Source organism: Anser anser (genome assembly GCF_964211835.1).
Source record: "Anser anser genome assembly, chromosome: 24".
In the NCBI taxonomy this organism is placed as follows: Eukaryota; Metazoa; Chordata; class Aves; order Anseriformes; family Anatidae; genus Anser; species Anser anser.
The window spans coordinates 491,911-510,489 of record NC_139745.1 but is presented as its reverse complement, the minus strand read 5'-3'; the positions used below and the strand labels follow the sequence as shown (position 1 = coordinate 510,489).

Below are 18,579 nucleotides of genomic sequence, written 5' to 3'. Positions count from 1 at the left end.
AGTGTAGAGATGACAAGTGGTTAACATGACTACACCTACATCAGCTCAGATAGTAAATGCCAAAAGAGCTCTGATAAATGCCAAAAGAGCTAAGAACTAGCGAAAATAATTAGCAAGGTCTTATCCTCACCATGCATTGCCTATTGGAAGTCATGCAATGCTAATTTAATTCAATAGCATCATTATTTGCTAGACAACAGTAAAACGCTATTTTCCCAATCTAATGATATTTAAAAGGAAACTCAAGAGGTGAAAAACTGTTGTATGTATTACAATGTAGTGTACTTTATATAACTGCACTTTCACATACATTTTAAAAGTAGAGATAGGCCCACTTTAGGAACAACGACTTCTCTGTGCAAAGCACTTTCATTAACTGAATAGAATTAATCTGCCAAATTAAGAGTTCCATATTCTCCTCTCTGCTCTGTCAGAAGGACTATCATGCAAGCTTTCTGACTTCTATTTCATTTGACTCGAAAATAGGGCTTTGATACTTGCTTGTCATATCAAATCTCACTTGGTAACTCATTTGGTTCACAGGAGTAACTCTAGCCAATGAAAGAGACTCCAAGGCAAACAAACCTGATGCCAGACAAATTTCATTAATAAACAGAACCTTGCCTGCTTTATCCATAATCCATTTTGATGCCTTAACTCTGAATTAACTTATGACCACATAATAATGCAAAAGGCTGAGGAAATGAAAGGCTGAGGCAAATTTAGGAATGCATTGTTAATTGAAGGACACATGCAACTGAAGTTCACATGACAAATTCTACAGTACATGTGCCAAGCTATGCTGTTTTTCATGATGAAATATCTGAAATCTTTTGGAAATAGTGACATTACTAAGGGAAAAATCCCATATCTAATTTAAGATCTGTATAATATCTTTACTAAAACAATAAAAACCCTGTAACCAGCTAGTTTATTTTTTAACCTGAAAACCAGCTGGCTTATTTTTCCTCCACTTATATTAAGGAATTCCTGATTAATTTTCATTCATAATTGCCCTCAAAACTACTCTCATATAGTGAGTAGGCACAGGTTCAGTTCAAACATCAGAGTGGCCATCAAAGGAACTCAGAAACAGTCTACTGAGCAACCATATCTGTCCCTACTACTCTGCTCATGAATAGCAATACTGTATTCACCTCCTGCTAAATGCAGCAATTTAATTCTTTCCATTGCTTCTCAGAAAGAGTTTGTGAGGCTTTTAAAATTGCTGTTAAACCTCTGTTGAACCTTTCTGTGACTGTCTAAAGATAGGTATCAAAACAGAAGGTAGAACTCCAGATGTTACTGCACCACAGATTTTGAGGATAAGTATATTTTCTCAGAATAAAAAAAAAAAGTTACATTTCATTCATGTCTTCGTCTCTTAGAGATGCTGCAAAAATCAAGAGCGAGGCACAACAACCAACAGGCATCAGATCAAAATATAGTTATGCTTTGCCTGCAAAATACTATCAAACCGTATTTTCAGAGTAATAAACATTCTAAAATCATCACTAGTAATAATTATAAAATTATCAAATAATCAAATTAGCAATAATCATTCTAAAATGATCAAAGGTCACTTCAACAATGTGCTAAACTGACAACATTTTTTAACAGAAAGCTATTTTTTTTTTTTATTAGAAAGCTAATAGACACCTAAACAGAAAGCCAAAACATTGAAAATAAGCTAGATTTTTTTCATAGCAGTTCAGCAGAATTATCAAGAAAACAGTAAATTCATCTAAACAGTTCTGGCTGCGTCCAAATCCTCTGGACTGAAACTTACTTCAGATTGTATGACTCTTATCAAGAAAAATAAATGCTGCAGTGTCTTGGCAATGATGCCAAATTGACGACATCTCTCCAGGAAGGAATCTAAAGAAGGATCTATTCTTCTTTGCAATTTGCTCCAGAAAAGTGTCAGCTCCCTGCGAAGAATTTAAAGCAGAACATAAGCACATTGCAGATATGCACAACCTGTCCATAGCCTACACACTGTAGTTCAGAGTTGACACCACAGTAGTTCAAGCGTTATTAAAAAACAGTACACACTTCAATCACAACTTTATCTCTTAAAAATACTGATGATAAGTTACCACGCCTTACTTCCAAACATTCATCAGATCAAAACACAGTGTATCTCCTGCTAATGGGGAAAGACAAGAGGATATATCTTGCTTAACAGACATCTACAGCTGCATACATTACCTTTTTAGTCACAAAACAAAACAACAACAAAAAACACAACAAAAAACACCCACACTTGCAAGTCTTAACTTTCCAGATAGAAATTTAGAATAGGCAAGATGAAATGCAATGTAACCAGTTCTCTCCCACTGGGCAAGTGGCTTAGATGCTGACACGTGCATTCCAACGATACCACTCTGACACAGTGCTTTAAGGCACCTCTAACAGAACACACTTTGAAGTGTTACATAAGTGATATGTTTAAGATGAGGGCTTTGTCTACTGTCTTTGAGTAGTTATGTGTGTTACTGCTCACACCATCCAAGGACAGAGCTGTTCTCTTACGCAGTTTATTACAATCAAGGCAACAGCAGTTGCACACTGCAATCAACTTTGTGTTGCTTTCCCACCATGATGGGCACCACAGAAATGGAAAAAGAAACAGTGACAGGAGCTGTATCTTTTATACTACTTGAAAAAAGTTTTTGTTCTGATTCTTTACTGGAGCAAACTTCACCTTTGCTAACTCAACCTCCCTATGCATCAAATTATAACATAAAGGTTTCTAGATAAAAGGTCAGTCCAAAACAAATTAAAATTACAAAGACACACCTACACAAACTTTACATTGAATATTAGCAAGGCGTTTTCTTTGAATTACTGCAATTGTACTCTTGAACACTAAGCCAAGCAAAAGTGAATGAGGCCTTGTTATGGATTTGACCTGAGGTATATTTAATGCATACAATCACACAATATTTACTAGACATGGATTTTTAAAAAAGCAAGCTTAGAAATGTCATTAACAGCCTTTCTCTGTTAGAAAGAGCAGAGTAGCTGGATAGGCCTACAAGGAACTAGCATATAAGCAGCAAAATTAAAGGTGTTTTAACTTTAAATTCTAAAACATAACTGGAGAAGAAAAAGACGGTTTTGATATCAGCAACTTTTTATACTGACTTTTAGCCACATGAAACTTACGAAGCATAAAATTCACCTGAACATCAGGAAGACTAACATAGGAAAACTGTATGAAGGAAAGCCAGACTGAGAAACTCACAGAATACAATAAAAGTATTAAAAAAAAAAAAAGTAACTCGGCATTACCACAGCTGATACAAAACAACTTGAAATGCTTTTATCAAAAGACCAGTCATTTTGTGCATTTATTCAGTACATTTACTGAGCTGGGAGAGTACTGAGAGATGGGACTGACTCTGGATAATCCCTCCTAAGAGTTTCTGTCAGAGGAACAAGTTTTCAGTGTTTGCCCTACTCCTTCTCTCATCCTGCTCCTGCTTTCTGCAAAGCTAAAGTAGATTGCTGGAAGGGGTCCTTAAGAACGGTGACCTAGAATATTCCTCAGTGTTCATATATATGAAAGTTCATATATATGAAAGGCATGAAAGGAAAACTTGGTATTTGGGCAATTTTCTATTCCAAAATTTATTCGAGGTGGGGGAAGCAACAGGAAATAGAAAGAACTGCAGACGGGTATCTCTAGGAACTCTGAAGAATAAAATTTTGCTAGCATATCAGACTGAAGAGAAGAATTTTTGAAACTGTGCTTAGCTGCAGTTCATATTGAATATTGTTCACGTTAACACTAAAGATTATGTTATTTCATGGATTCATGAATTGCCCAACTCCTTTGAGAATATGGCAGTGAAGTAGCTCAGAACTACTGCCCACAGCAGTATTACTTACAAAGCTCCAAGCACAGTAGATACCTCCACCTGAAATGGAAATCAGGTGTCTTCTAGCAATCAAGTAGCATTACACATTATTCTATGATCATCAGCAACAATCATTGCAAAATTTCCCAATTTACATGAGGGAGACCATATGCAAACCTGTCTGTCTTCATCTTCAGCTGTGAAATGAAGCTTCACACTAACAGCATTAATTTACACGCATGCACAGTTTACTAATCTTCTCTCAGATGTACAGATTTGAGCCTACAGGATGAGCTGAGCTAAGCTAACAAAATAGCTGAACCCCTCCAAATACGCAATGGTAGTAACAAAGGCTTGCGCTGGGGTGCAGAATTAGCACTGTGCCATAGGCAGGTGCCAGAGCACTGAAGAGGGAAGGGTGAGGAAGGAAAGCTGATTTTCCCATTTCTTGAGAGAATAAGGTTTTAACTGAACACATTTGAGCAGTATTCCACTTTCAGAACCACCAGGCTTGTACCTCTTTGCTGGTACTTGCCTAGCAACATGGTAAGTCAATCCAGCGCTAATGCGTAAAACGCATAAAAACGTATAAACAGCTTGGGCTGGTTTAATCTTACTGCTAGGTTAGATGAATGTGCTCAGTACAGGTCAGATAGACCCAGAACCAAATCAACAGAAGAGGCAGGCTTGTACAGCTAGCACCACAGTATGGGATAAATTCCTCTTCCACTTTCTGGCAACAGCAAATTGTTAGGACTAGCCTGAGTACAGCACCAAAGCTCCTTCTTCATCCACTGTGTCATCATCCACAATAATAGACCCTCAAAAGTAATCTCACTTCCCCCCTGCTGTTCACAGCTGTCAGCACATCCTTTTTTTCCTCTGTCTAAACCAGAATGCTGCCAATCTGGATCACTTAAACTGGTTCACCCTCACACTGCATAAAGCAAGATATGGATAAAGACAATGGGAATGGGTGGCTGGCAGCAAGCAGGATTTTGTTCGACAGCAGCCTTACAGCGTCAGCGCAAGTCCAGCTAGAGAGCAGCAGAAATATTTCAATGCGCCGTTGCTTTGTAAAATCAAGAAGTGCTCCAGAAAATTCTGCAGGAAACAATTTTATTTCAAGATTTCCTACAGATGAGTGGGACATTTTCAAGAACATACAGTAGGGCTTATCTGTTGAACTGAATCTACAACAACACAAAGGGAACACTGAAACAAAAACTATGTTGTATCAAAGGGTCTTTGCTCTCCTTATTTCCCGTTCCCCTCTCAAAGATCTCTTAAATGTTTTAGGTACCAACACTCAGTTCTGTCCTATCAAATTACATAATGCACTAGAAGTATTCTATGAAAACTGATCAAAACTTAGATTCTTTATTGACTTGAAACACCATCATGCACAATTATGATTAAATACATGTGACAAAAAATTACATTTTACCGTTAACAATGAAAATACACATGGTATTAATGACAGTGATAGAAAAAGTATGAGTCCCAATCATCAGTGGATTAGGCATCACAGAGTTAAATAACCTTTCAACTACACTCTGTTTTTTCAACCAGACAGGACCTTCTCTGAAGTGAGTTACTTGAGCAATTGCTGCCCCCTGAAAACAGCTGCTGGTCACAGAAAAGAGTATCTGGGCTTATGTATTTGTTTTTACCAAGTATTTTTAAGTGCATCTTTTTACTATGCATGAGCCTATATAATGCCCGGGAAGCAAACTCTACTAAGTCATTCCCCCACATTAGTTTGAGCTGTAGAGTTAGACTAAATATGCATATCACAGCAGCATCATACAACATATGCTATCCTTCCAGACAGCTCTGATATTTGTCGTGCTTTTGACTGTGCTCATTCGATTTACTAATGATTAGAAAGCAACATTACCTTATCTCTGTTCCAGGACACTGATTCAGATCAGCTCTGCAATGATTCTGGTGCACACCAGAGTCTGTATAGAGCTAGGGCCTCCTCATGTTTGTGAGCCATAATATCCACTACAACTGTAATGTGTCATCTGACCCCTAATCAGTTCAGCTGCCTGATCTGACAGAAAAGTAGTAATCGAAATTAGAAGTTTTCTGCCATATCAGCAAGTTGAAGTCATCTATGTTATGTCTAAATAATCACTAGATCTGCATCTGCTACAAGGGAACAGAGTGGGGACCAATACAAAAGGCCCCTCCATCCAACAGAAGTACACACCAGCAAAGCATCTGTATTTTTATGCAACCATACTTTGAAAGGGGCTTAGAGGTACAACCTACAGGTCAAAGTAACGTGATGATCAAGAATCATTACACCACTTTCAAAAGACACAAGTCCATCAGAAGGTGGGCTTCTTCACTCTTGGCTCCAGCAACCTGGAAGCTTTTCTCTTTAATGGGTATGGACTGCATCAGTTGTGCGCAATTCTGTTGTACGCAGAGTACTACATACACTGAGTTTGAATGTATACCCTTGCACAATTTCAGTATTAGACAGAAGACTTCCATTCTCCGGTCTGGTCACTGAAGAAGGGTGGGTGGAACTGGAACATGAGGATTATGTTCAGTCAGCAGCAGAGTGGCAGTTGTGGAATGGATGGATGTAAGAACACCTTTCTTTCAACAACTACTATCACCAGTGAAGACATAGTGCTATGACCTCACCACAAGTAAGGCAAGCTGCCTAACACCTTCTGTAAGTAGGAACGTACTTGTGTGGCTAGACTGTGCTTATATTTGTAACTTCATGACTTACTGCTTGTCACTTAGACTAACCCATTTTAAAGCTGATGTCGAAGTATGTACATATGTTACAGCTGTAGACTTATCTTTAGTCGGGGCCATCATGGGCCTGACTGGCAAGGAGGTGAGAAGTCTGCAGCGTTCTCTCCTGACTTGTTAGTCAAGAGGAAGTGTATGTTAGAATTAGGGGACCCAAAAGTTTCATTCAAGTTCTAGCTATTTACAGCTTAGACTTGGTACTGCAAGCAAAAACTACCCAGTGTTGTCACAAAGAAGAGATGTTATTCTAAACAGTACATCATTGAAGTCTATTCTCCAGTAGCAAGGGTTTACAAGTCTCAGCTATACCTGAAGTTGGAGTCTTCATCTGCTCCTAGGGATGCAGCTTTTAGATAGAACTGTTTAGTAACTCTCAAGTGAAATGTTCTATTGTCCAAAGAATGTTCATTTTGTTTATTTGAAAAACATATCGATCATGTGATGGATTTCAGCCTTGTATCTCTGCTGGCTTAATGAGAATCATGACAACGTCCTTTGGGCATGCTCCCTGTTCTAGCCATCTCTAATGACACATTTAAGTAGCAAAAACCAGTCAGCCTTTAGAGCTCCTAAGTGTGGTAGATTCTCTGCTCTTTTGGGTTTTCCAATAACCCATTTTTCTCTTCAAGGTACGATTTTTGCTTAAACGGATATTTCTGGCCTGACGCAGAAATAACATGTCAATATCTCTTACCTTTATTGTAGAGATGATTGGAGCAGGCTGAACAAACAGTTGTTCCCACTGACACTTAAGTGCTATGTAAACTTTTCTTAATAGTTCTAAAACATGAAATGAGTGAATGAACAATACCACGGCTGACTGAATTCAGATATCCAAGATACATTTGAGGTGTTTGACAATATAAGACTTTATCCAGATTATAATTTAATCAGGCGAAAAACATATTTAGCCATTCTTCAGAAGCCACAACTAAAAAACCATTTTATAAGGGGCAGAAAACAGCATCCCTACTTGATTCTACCAGCTTGTCACTGCTGAAATAGATGCAAAAATGTTTTGTATCTCTAGACAGTTTAAGGGAGTAGAGAAGTTTTAGACTCTCAATTCCTACTACTTATCTCTCTGTGGAAGAAGTGAAAAAAAGCATCAAACTCCTACGAGTTTATTCAAGAGTGAAGAATGGAACTGAATTACAACATGCTTTGTGGAACCACAAAGTTTGTGCGTGTAATATTAATCCAGACAGCGCTGTTCCAGCATTACTTACAGAGATACTACATTGTCAAAACAATACTGCCAATGCCAACAATACAAGTGCTGTTTTATTTTTGAACAATTTTGACATTACTTTTGTCTGATAGCCATTTGGTGACAAACTGCTCTCTTCCTGCAACTATGACTTAACAAGGCTAAAGATGAGCTATTTACATTGTCATAAGTTATCTAGAAAGCATTTCAGTCTGATGTACTTCTCAAATAAATTTACATTCATTTCACTACATATTTTTTTACTTGACCAGCTCAATTATTTTGCATGAAAGCCAGTAAGCAGTGAAGAAAAGAACAGTTAAATTAAAAGAGTCAGTAATATTTACTACTTACCAAGAACAATACACATTTGCTGTTTGAAGCTGATGAGTAAGATATGTTGTACAAAGAATAAACGCAGTGTTTTCTTGTCCCTCAGATTCCAGATTACATATGATGTCTAGTACTTCTTTGCAATCCACCTTCGCAATCTGAAAAAAAAGTAGAAGAGGCACTTCTGAACATGTTTACAGAAGAAATGCATGTTTACTGTATCAAAGGAAGTAGTCTCACAAACGAACAAAACACTGTCTCCGTTTAATACAGAGTTCACACCACATCTTTCAGCTATGGAACAGTACAAAAAGTTAGTTCTTATCCTTTACTTTTCTTCAGGACCATCTTCCATTTTGGACAGTTCAGCAAAATATTTATGTAAAGGCAACACTTTACCTAAAACTCCCAACTTCTCTGCATTTGAAAGCATTTCTGTTTTCCTCCTGACAATTAAAACCCAGGTCTAAGAAGGTCAAGAGATCTGAAAAAGCAAGTCTCTTGCCCTCTTGGCCCATAACCATTAATTCTGAACAATCATATTCCAAAACACGATGTTAAAAATGTAAGTGTTTAGAGAGAGAAAAGCCCATTGAAGTTCTGGATTTACAGATGCTCCTATTCAAAGAGTCAATCTCTTCTCTCAGTCAAGCCTCTCTTTAACCAAGCCACAGTCCCAAACCTACCTTTTATTTTCTGTCCTACATTCAAGCCCTAAACTTGGGAGTGCTACAGAAAACTGCTCCTTGCTTAGTTCTTGTTGTATTGTTCAAATGTACACTTAACTGAAGGGCTAAAAACAATGCCATCTCCTAGATTGCTAAAACTGCAATTACAGAGCAAGTGGAAAAAAATAAAGAAAAAAAAAAACAAACCAAAACATTGCAAACTGCAGACTCTCGCCTTATTGTAACACCAAACCCCTGCTCCTCCTTCCAGTAGGAATGCCAAGAAAAAGATTTAATTCAAAACTCTGAGTAGCCCTGTAGGGCAGAAAAAAGGACTTGAAGAAAAAAAATACAGCTCTAGTCTTTGATCAGCACTGTCACATCTGTTGTAGAGAACTGTTATATACTACGTACCTTGAGATGTATGGGATTATATTAATGCAGCTCCTTAATTCTCATCTCTGCAAGCAGTACCCTTTTTATGCTATCGTATTTGTTAGGTGCTTACAGGCACACATTTTCAGCTCATTTGGAAAGTCACTGAACGTGTCTCAATTGGATAACTCCAATTTTCTCATAGTCTTCTTTTGTGACTTCACTTAGTTATTCTTATTCTTTAGAAATCACAAATTCAATCAGCATACTTTGTAATGCAAATTAGGAAAAAGTTATATGACCCCAACTTTTGTCTCAGATAATTTCCATAATTATATACTGCCATTGTATCACGCAGTATCACAGCAAACATTCTTAAATAATGCCAAAAGGTTGCAGTGTTCTGATACAAAAATGATCTTCCAGGTCTTCACTTTTAGAAAAACAGAAATTGGCAGTGCGTGCAAATATAGGATAGGTTGCCCTGACAAATGTGAAGATGGCATGACAGTCTGTGACCTGCTTGAACATGCATCACTTGAGAGAGACTATGCTCAGTTTCTAAAAAGCCCATAAATAAATAATCACTCAACTTAGGCAGTTTGAACAACACAGTGCCACTTTTAAAGCTACAAACTTAAAACCTACTTATTGTTTATTAGGCTACAGTACACCAGAAAACACATTTTTAATAGTCATCAGTTACTCCTAGCTCAGGCTCACACTAAAACGAGATTTGGCGCTTATCTTACGCTGTCAGTTCCTCCACAGTGAGCTGGACCAAAAGGAACAGCTCTATCACCAACTCCAGCAGCCTGCAGTCACACAGCATATTGGATTCGCTCCTTCCCACCTAGAAACGTGATTCTTTTTGGCAAAACTCACTCATATTCAGGATCTCAAACATTGAGGTAGCAGACAGGCAATTTGCTTTCAACTCTTGTGTATTTCAAACTTTGTCAATAATCCAGGTGGTTTTAGACCGTCAGATTTTAACAATAATATTTACAACAAAAAATTCTAAATGCACAACTAGAAATCAACCCACAGCATGCAGTCAAACACTAAGTGACAAATCAGACACCTAAGTGAAAACGTATATATTAAACATCAAGTTCTGAACTGCACTTGTTATTCCATCAGAAACCCAAACGAACTGACAGCTGAATAAAAGCTCAGACTACAGAAAGAACAACAACAAAGTATTTTATATTAAGATTTTTTGAAAAATGCTGTCATTCTCCCTGCATTCTGTTGTCAAGAAGGATGCCAGGCTACTCCTCAAAGTTACTGTATTTGGAGAACTTTAAACTAGATTTGAAGGGGGATGGAGTTGTAGCTGGGCTTCCACCGGTGGGGCAGCAGCGCTCTAGTATTCATGAAGACTGGGATGCCTCCCACCCTCCTAGGGTGAAATTGGCAAGCTCAGCTCACTCCCCGAAGTGCCTGTACACCAATGCATGCAGCACAGGGAATAAGCAGGAGGAGTTAGAAATCAGTGTTAGGTCAGGAGATTATGATCTGGTGGCAGTTACAGAGACATGGTGGGACAGCTCACATGGCTGGAATGCGGTCAGGGATGGGTATGTCCTGCTCAGGAAAGACAGGCTAGCAAGGCGAGGTGGCGGAGTTGCTCTTTATGTGAGAGAGCAACTAGATTGTATTGAGTACTGTCCAGGGGCAGATGAGGAGCGAGTTGAGAGTCTGTGAGTGAGAATTAACAGGCAGGCTGGCATGGGGGATACTGTTGTGGGTGTCAAGATCAGGATGAGGAAGGTGACAAGGCCTTCTACAAGCAGCTGATAGCAGCCTCACAATCACAGGCCCTGGTTATCAGGGGGGATTTCAACTACCCTGTTATTTGCTGGAAGGCCTACTCAGCCAGCCAGCTGCAGTCCAGGAGGTTCCTTCAGTGTACTGATGGTAACTTCCTGATGCACGTGGTGGATGTGCCAACTAGGAGAGGAGAGCTACTGGATCTTGTCCTCACCAACAGGGAAGGGCTGTTGAAGTGGTGAAGGCTGAGGGCAGCCCTGGTTGCAGCGACCATGAGATGGTGGAGTTCAGGATCTCATGTGGCAGGAACAGAATACCAAGCAGAATCGCAACACTGGACTTCAGTAGGGCCAACTTTGGCCTTTTCAAGCAATTGCCAGGGGAAATCCCATGGGACAGGGTACTTGAAGGTAAAGGGGCCCAAGACAGTTGGTTGGCACTCAAGGACTGCTTCTTCCAAGCCCAAGATCAGAGCATCCCAACAGGTATGAAGTCAAGAAACGGAGCTAGGAGACCTGCATGATTAAACAGGGAACTGCTGGGCAAACTCAAGTGGAAGAGGAGAGTCTACAGATCATGGAAGGAAGGGCTGGCCACTTGGGAGGAATATAAGACTGTTGTCAGAGGACGTAGGGAGGCAATGAGGAAAGCTAAGGCCTCCTTAGAATTAAACTTTGCAAGAGGGGTCAAGGACAACAGAAAGGGCTTCTTCAAATACATTGTGGATAAAACTAACACTAGAGGCAATGTAGGCCCACTGATTAATGAGGTGGGTGCCCTGTTGACAGAAGATAAAGAGAAGGTAAAGAGAAGGCAGAGTCACTGAATGCCTTCTTTGTCTCTGTCTATAATGCCATAGGCTGTCCTGAGGAGCCCCATATCCCTGAGGCCCCAGAGGAAGTCAGGATAAAGGAGGAGTTTGCCTTGGTTGATGAGAACTGGGTTAAGAGCAATTAAGCAATCTGGACATCCATAAATCCATGGGTCCTGATGGGATGCACCCGCAGGTGCTGAGGGAGCTAGTGGAAGTCAGTGCTAGGCCATTCTCCGTCGTCTTTGGTAAGGCATCGGGAGAGGTGCCTGAGGACTGGAGGAAAGCAAATGTCACTCCAGTCTTCAAAAAGGGTAAGAAGGAGGACCCGAGTAACTGCAGACAGGACAGCCTCACCTCCATCCCTGGAAAGGTGATGGAACAACTTATCCTTGGCGTTGTCTCCAGTCATATCAAGGATAAAAGGGTCATGAGGGGCAGTCACCATGGCTTTACCAAGGGGAAAATCATGTTTGAACAACCTGATAGCCTTTTATGAAGACACAGCCAGGTAGATAGATGATGGAAAAGCAGTGGATGTGGTCTACCATCATTTCAGTGAAACATTTGACACCATCTCCCACAGCATCCTCGCAGCTAAACTAAGGAAGTGGGGTCCGGATGATCGGGTAGTGAGGTGGACTGTGAACTGGCTGGTGGAAAGAAGACAGTTGTGGTCAGTGGGACGGAGTCTACTTGGAAGCCTGTATCTAGCGGAGTTCCTCAGGGGTCAGTACTGGGACCAATACTATTCTAACACAATGTTAGGGATTGGAAGGGACCTTCAAACATCATCTAGTCCAATAATCCTACATATATTCAATATATTGATATATATTAATATATATTTCAATATATTCATCAATGACTTGGATAAAGGAATAGAGTGCGCTGTCAACAAGTTTGCTGATGACACCAAACTGAGAGTGGCTGACACGCTGGAAAGCTGTGCTGTCATCCAGCAAGATCCAGACAGGCTGGGGAGTTGGGCGGGGAGAAGTTTAATGAAATATAACAACGGCAAGTGTAGAGTCCTGCATCTGGGCAAGAACAGGTACCAGTATAGGTTGGGGACTGACCTGTCAGAGAGCAGCATAGGGGAAAGGGACCTGGGGGTCCTGGTGGACAGTGGGTTGACCATGAGCCAGCACTGTGCCCTTATGGCCAAGAAGGCCAATGGCATCTGGGGTGTATCATAAGGAGTGTGGTTAGTAGGTCAAGAGAGGTTCGCCTCCCCCTCTACTCTGCCCTAGTAAGACCACATCTGGAATATTGTGTCCAGTTCTGGGCCCCTTAGTTCAAGAAGGACAGGTTAACTGCTTGAGAGAGTCCAGCGCAGAGCCACAAGGATGATTAAGGGAGGGGAGCATCTCCCTTACGAGGAAAGGCTGAGGTAGCTGGGTCTCTTTAGCCTGGAGAAGAGGAGACTAAGGGGTGACCTTATTAATATTCAAAAAAAAGTAAAGGGGGAGTGTCAGGAGGATGGAGCCAGGATGTTCTTGGTGATATCTAATGATAGGACAAGGGGCAACGGGTGCAAGCTGGAACATAGGAGGTTCCGCTTAAATAGGAGACAGAACTTTTTTTTTTTTTTTTTTACAGTAAGGGTGACAGAACAGTGGAACAGACTGTCCAGGGGGGTTGTGGAGTTTCCTTCTCTAGACATTGAAAACCCACCTGGACGACTTCCTGTGTGACTTGAAATAGGTGTTCCTGCTCTGGCAGGGGGACTGGACTAGATGACCTTTCAAGGTCCCTTCCAGTCCCTAACATTCTGTGATATGGAACATACAACCATGTCTTGACTTTGTCTACCACGTCATTTTAGTTTGAAGAAGTTTTAACGTTACAAGGATATTTCAATACCTATGTCATCATAAAAAACATCCTCCCACTAACCTAAGCCTTCTACCTTTTTTTTCTTTTTTTAATATCACATAACATTAATAAAGGGATAAGAGGGAAATTATGTTAGGGGGAGATAATTTTAGAACAAGAGGGAATGGCCTCAAGTTGTGCCAGCTGTGTTCAGTTTGGATATAAGGAGAAATTTCTTCTCAGAAAGAGTGGTTAGGCATTAGAACAGGATGCCCAGGGAGGTAGTAGTGTCACTGTCCTGGGGGTGTGTCCTGGTTTTGGCTAGGATAGTTAATTTTCCTCCTAGTAGCTGGTAGGGTGCTGTGCTTGGGATTAGGATGAGAAGAGTGATGATAACACACTGATGTTTTAATTGTTGCAGAGCAGTGCTTACACTAAGCACTAAGCCAAGGACTTTACAGCTTCTCACTTTGTCCTGCCAAGATGCAGGCTGGGGGTGCAGCAAGAGCTGGGAGGGGGGATGGACCCAGGACAGCTGACCCAAACTGGCCAAAGGGGTATTCCATACCATCTGGCGTCATGCTGAACAATTAATATGGGGGGGCTGGCTGCTTGGGAATAGGTTGGGCATCGGTCAGTGGGTGGTAAGCAACTTCATTGTGCATCACTTGTTTTGTACACGTTACTATTAGTAGTACTATCATTATTATTTTCCTTTCTTTTCTGTCCTAATAAACTGTCTTTATCTCAACTGACAGGCTTTCATTTTTTTCTGATTCTCTCCCCCATCCCAGAGAGGGAGGGTGAGCGAATGGCTGTGTGGTGCTTAGCTGCTGGCTGGGTTAAACCACAACAAGGTGTTTTAAGAAAAGGCTGGATGTGGTACTTAGAGACACAATTTAGTGGTAGGAGTCAGAAAGGACAGCTTTATATTTGTATTTTGCTTACAAGGGGAACTGAAGTTACAAGATTTATTTTAAGACTTCGAATACATCTAACCTCGAAGGCAAGCAACACAATACATAACTACACTAGCAGTTAATACAAATGTTCTTTACTACTGCAGTCTCTAATAGATCATTTTATCTTTTGCAACTCCATTGCAACACTTTATTTCTGCAATACAGAGAACTGAAGTTAAAGAACAAAATTCTAAAATAGGGACTATGGATTTACTAACCTCCTTAATGGAGTCTTCATTAGGCAGCATAGAACACACACATGTGATGTAGGCTTGGCGAAAAGATGAAACATTTGCAATTTCTGGAGAATCTGCACACAATTTTGACAAGAAAGTAGCTTGTGGGATGCAGTTTGACTTCATCAAATGTTTTATTCGCATCTGCAGAAAGGAAGGCCCTTCTCGTGTAATCAATTTATTAGCTATGAAAAGAAAAAAAAGTTGTTAAATGGTATATTCTCAAAGCTAACACTTAACTGAAACTGTCTCACTGCATTCACACTTTAGTACAAATTTGTATAAGCTTTCTTAGAAAACACTAGGTGTGATAAAAAGTGACAGCAATAAATGCAGTATATTTTCCCACACACATTCAGAACAAATGAGTAGGGAGAGAATGCTGGGATATAGAAAATGGGGGATGGAAATCACATCAAATGATTGCATCCATTAAGGCAATACAGAATTATGCCATGGCAGTGACGGAAGGACACTGATCAGACTATATTGTATTTTGAACAAGATACCACTAGTCTAGCTGAGATTCAGCATCTTCAACTGTTAATTGTAGCTTCATATTACAAGACAAAAGTAAGAAAAATATTTCAGCCAAAGATTTTTCCACCTAATCTGTTAAACACATTGCCAAAATATGCAGAATGAATTTCAGAGAGAAAATATTTTTATGGTACTTTTGAAAAACAGTATCTGAGACACGCTAGGCTTATACTCTAGATCAACCGAACAACTAATTATTACAAGAGACTGTGAGCTAATTCCATATTAAAAATTCAATTATTTTTGTAATTGGTTAGCAAAATTTATTTAATCAAGTTTAAAACCAAAAAAAAGCTGAGTTAGGAATTAAAGCCATTTTTATATTAGTTCAAGACATCTGATTGAAAACCTCACCATGTAGTTTGAATCTTTCCAGGTACTTAAGATGTACTTTGCCTTAGCTGAAGAAATAGTATGATTCTCAACAGCTATGGGCTATTCCCAGCTTTAAAAACATCTAATACAAAGGTAGCTTGATAGTCTCCAGATATGTATATATTTCAAAAGACCCTTGAAAATTAAGAGAAAGGAGTCGATGTGTTCTTACACTGCATGTAATCACAGAGATCTTAAATATCAAATGTATTTAAATAAATTTAATTTTAGATGATTGAAGTAGCATCCATTTACAGCACTTCAAAAGATATTCTGTGAAACTGCTGTTGCACTAAAGGATAAAATGGTTAAAAGCAACTGAAAAACCACTGTACTAGAACTCTTTCTGTACCTTTACTCAATACGCCTGTCATTCCTGTTGTGGCCTGTAAGAAGTGTATTTTCATTCCTACTATCTCTATCAAATGTAAGGCAGCAGTCAGAAAAGACTAAGTTTCCATAAAAGAACATCAAACAGATCAAAGGAGTGACAGAATTAAATGAAGGAAGAAAAACTTGGTAACTGATCGGTGATTTCCATCTTGTATTACAGCTACAGGTGTTTACCTGATGATGATTCTGAAGGTAAAAATGGATTAAAGTAATCCAGCAGATACCTAGGTAATTTATAATTGTTTAATCTATGCTCTGATCGTGTCCTATACAAGGCAAGAAGAATAATTCCAGCTTAGACATCATTTGACTTCCAGGAAGTCTATTACAGCAGAATCTGACCTCCTAAAGCAGAGAAAAGGGACTGAAGGAAGAAATCAAAGTGAAAAACAACTGACAAGATTCTATGAAGCATGGTGTGGTAAAACTTCATGGATCATTTCAGCATTAACACTGGAAGTCACTGAATTACACTCGTCTGATGATGAAAAGATATACCAGATATGTTAACAGCACAGTCTAATAGATGAAAAATAAAGATTTTCATCACCATAATTTATTGGCACATACAGCAAGATTTCTTTAAATTTTCATTTTGTCTTGCTCCACTGTGTTGGGTATACAAATCTGACACATTCATCTCCCTGATGAAAAGTAAAGTCTATGTATGCCTTCAAATCTAGTTCTCTTTTTTTTTTCCATAAGATTTTAGAGCTCTATGATTCATGACATATATATATTACCTGGAATTGTTTTAAAATGTTATTGAATATTTGGTTACAATTTCTGGAGAATCCTATGGCCTATGTTGTCTTTCCCAGAGTTATACACTCTCCAAGAAAACCTGCAACTTTGCAGCACCTGTTCAATATGCTTATACTCTAAAAGGCTAACAGGAACAAAACCAACTAAACTAAAACCCCTGTCTCCTCCATAACATAAGGGCACAGAACTACATAATTTAAGTACCGCAGTATTACTCTATTATACCTGTAGTTATTAAACATCCCTATTCCCTCTCTTAGTCACTATTTTCTCAGTTCCATTACTAATAATAACATTACTTCTTTCATCTACCAGTTTTGTATATTTGCTGCAAACTAGAACAGCAGGAACAGGAGAGATCTCACACAGCACTCGTTGCCTTTTCAGTGCTTATCCTTTCACACAAGCTCTATTGCTACTTACTGTTACACGTATCGTCTGTTGAAAGCACTCAGTATCTGAAATATCTTGTTTGGATGCAAAGATGACAAGTTTGAAAAGCCTGTAGAAAGATCTTTCAGATATGTCTAAAAAGCTACGTTGTGTGTAACAGGCCACAAAGATGACACTTTTCTTGACTCTAAGATATTCCAAAAGCAAGCAAGCAACCCCCCTCCCCCCCAACAACAACAAAACAACAACAACAACAAAGCAAAACCCAACCACCCACAAATAAGGTTTTCAAGATCACCACAGAAGAAGGACACTTAGTGAGAAGAGACATTTTAGGTAGATATTTGGGTTCTTAGAACCGGCCTTTTAGATGGCAGTTCTGACCGCCACCTCTTTAACCTTACGTTTTACTTGAGAAATCTTGCTTTGATAGACTGGTCTAACAAATGATTCAAAAGTCATATTCAGATTGTTTAAGCATGTCTGCATCTACTCTAGACTGTGTGAAAATGCATCTGAGCAGCTACAGAATTTCCAGAATAGCTCCAATGTCCTGTTGCCTCTGCTTGCATCACATGAAAGAAACTCAAATGAGAGCACCTCTTCTGGGCACATATTCAGCTCCAGCTAAATAGACAAATATGTACTAAATAAAGAACTCAATGGAATCAATAAATTCCAGGTTGCTGCATTTTCTCAGAAACAGGGACCTACACCCAGCCCAATTCAACATGGTCACAGATGTGTCAATCAATCAATTCCTTGTCTGCAGAAGCTCTGTCCCAAATTAAAAGACAAAGGACTGAACTACGCTATTATTGTTGAAGACAAGAGGTAGTCTGAACCACATCACAGGAAGTAACAAGGTACTCTTGCAAAGGAATGAAGTGTGGAAGCCATTGATAAAATCAGTCACATGTATAAGATGCAATTAAATCTATAAAGGAGTCCACACAGAAGCACGTGAATTCACATTAGTCCACCAGAACAGATCTTGGCTTCCCACAGGTAAAGCTTGTTGAACAAAACAGTTGAAGATTTTCAGGATGTAATTATTTTCAGTAAGAGGAACAAATTTTGAAATGCAAGTCTGAGCAGAAATCCACTAAAAGCAGCAACTGGATGTCCTAAAAATACTAGTAATGAAAAGCTCCAAAGCAGGATATTAGTGGTAGATAATTCTCCCCAAAACATGTTAGAGATGGGATTAACTAGTCTTTGGAGTTTGAGTGCTTCTGCTATACTTTAAGTGAAGACTAGCAAAGATAGTACAACTC

General features: G+C 39.4%; 1 protein-coding gene across 2 annotated transcripts in view; it reads right to left on the bottom strand.

Annotated features, from left to right (window-relative positions):
• The window catches only part of RLF (RLF zinc finger), a 51,990-nt gene that overhangs the window by 6,115 nt on the left and 27,296 nt on the right, over nt 1-18,579 (bottom strand). For both annotated transcript variants that reach the window (XM_083810158.1, XM_083810159.1), the window contains 3 exons: nt 14,819-15,021; nt 8,212-8,348; nt 1,790-1,931 (listed from right to left, as the gene is read on the bottom strand). In XM_083810158.1, the coding sequence (XP_083666284.1) occupies nt 1,790-1,931; nt 8,212-8,348; nt 14,819-15,021 (482 nt within the window). The remainder of the gene's footprint in view (nt 1-1,789; nt 1,932-8,211; nt 8,349-14,818; nt 15,022-18,579) is intronic.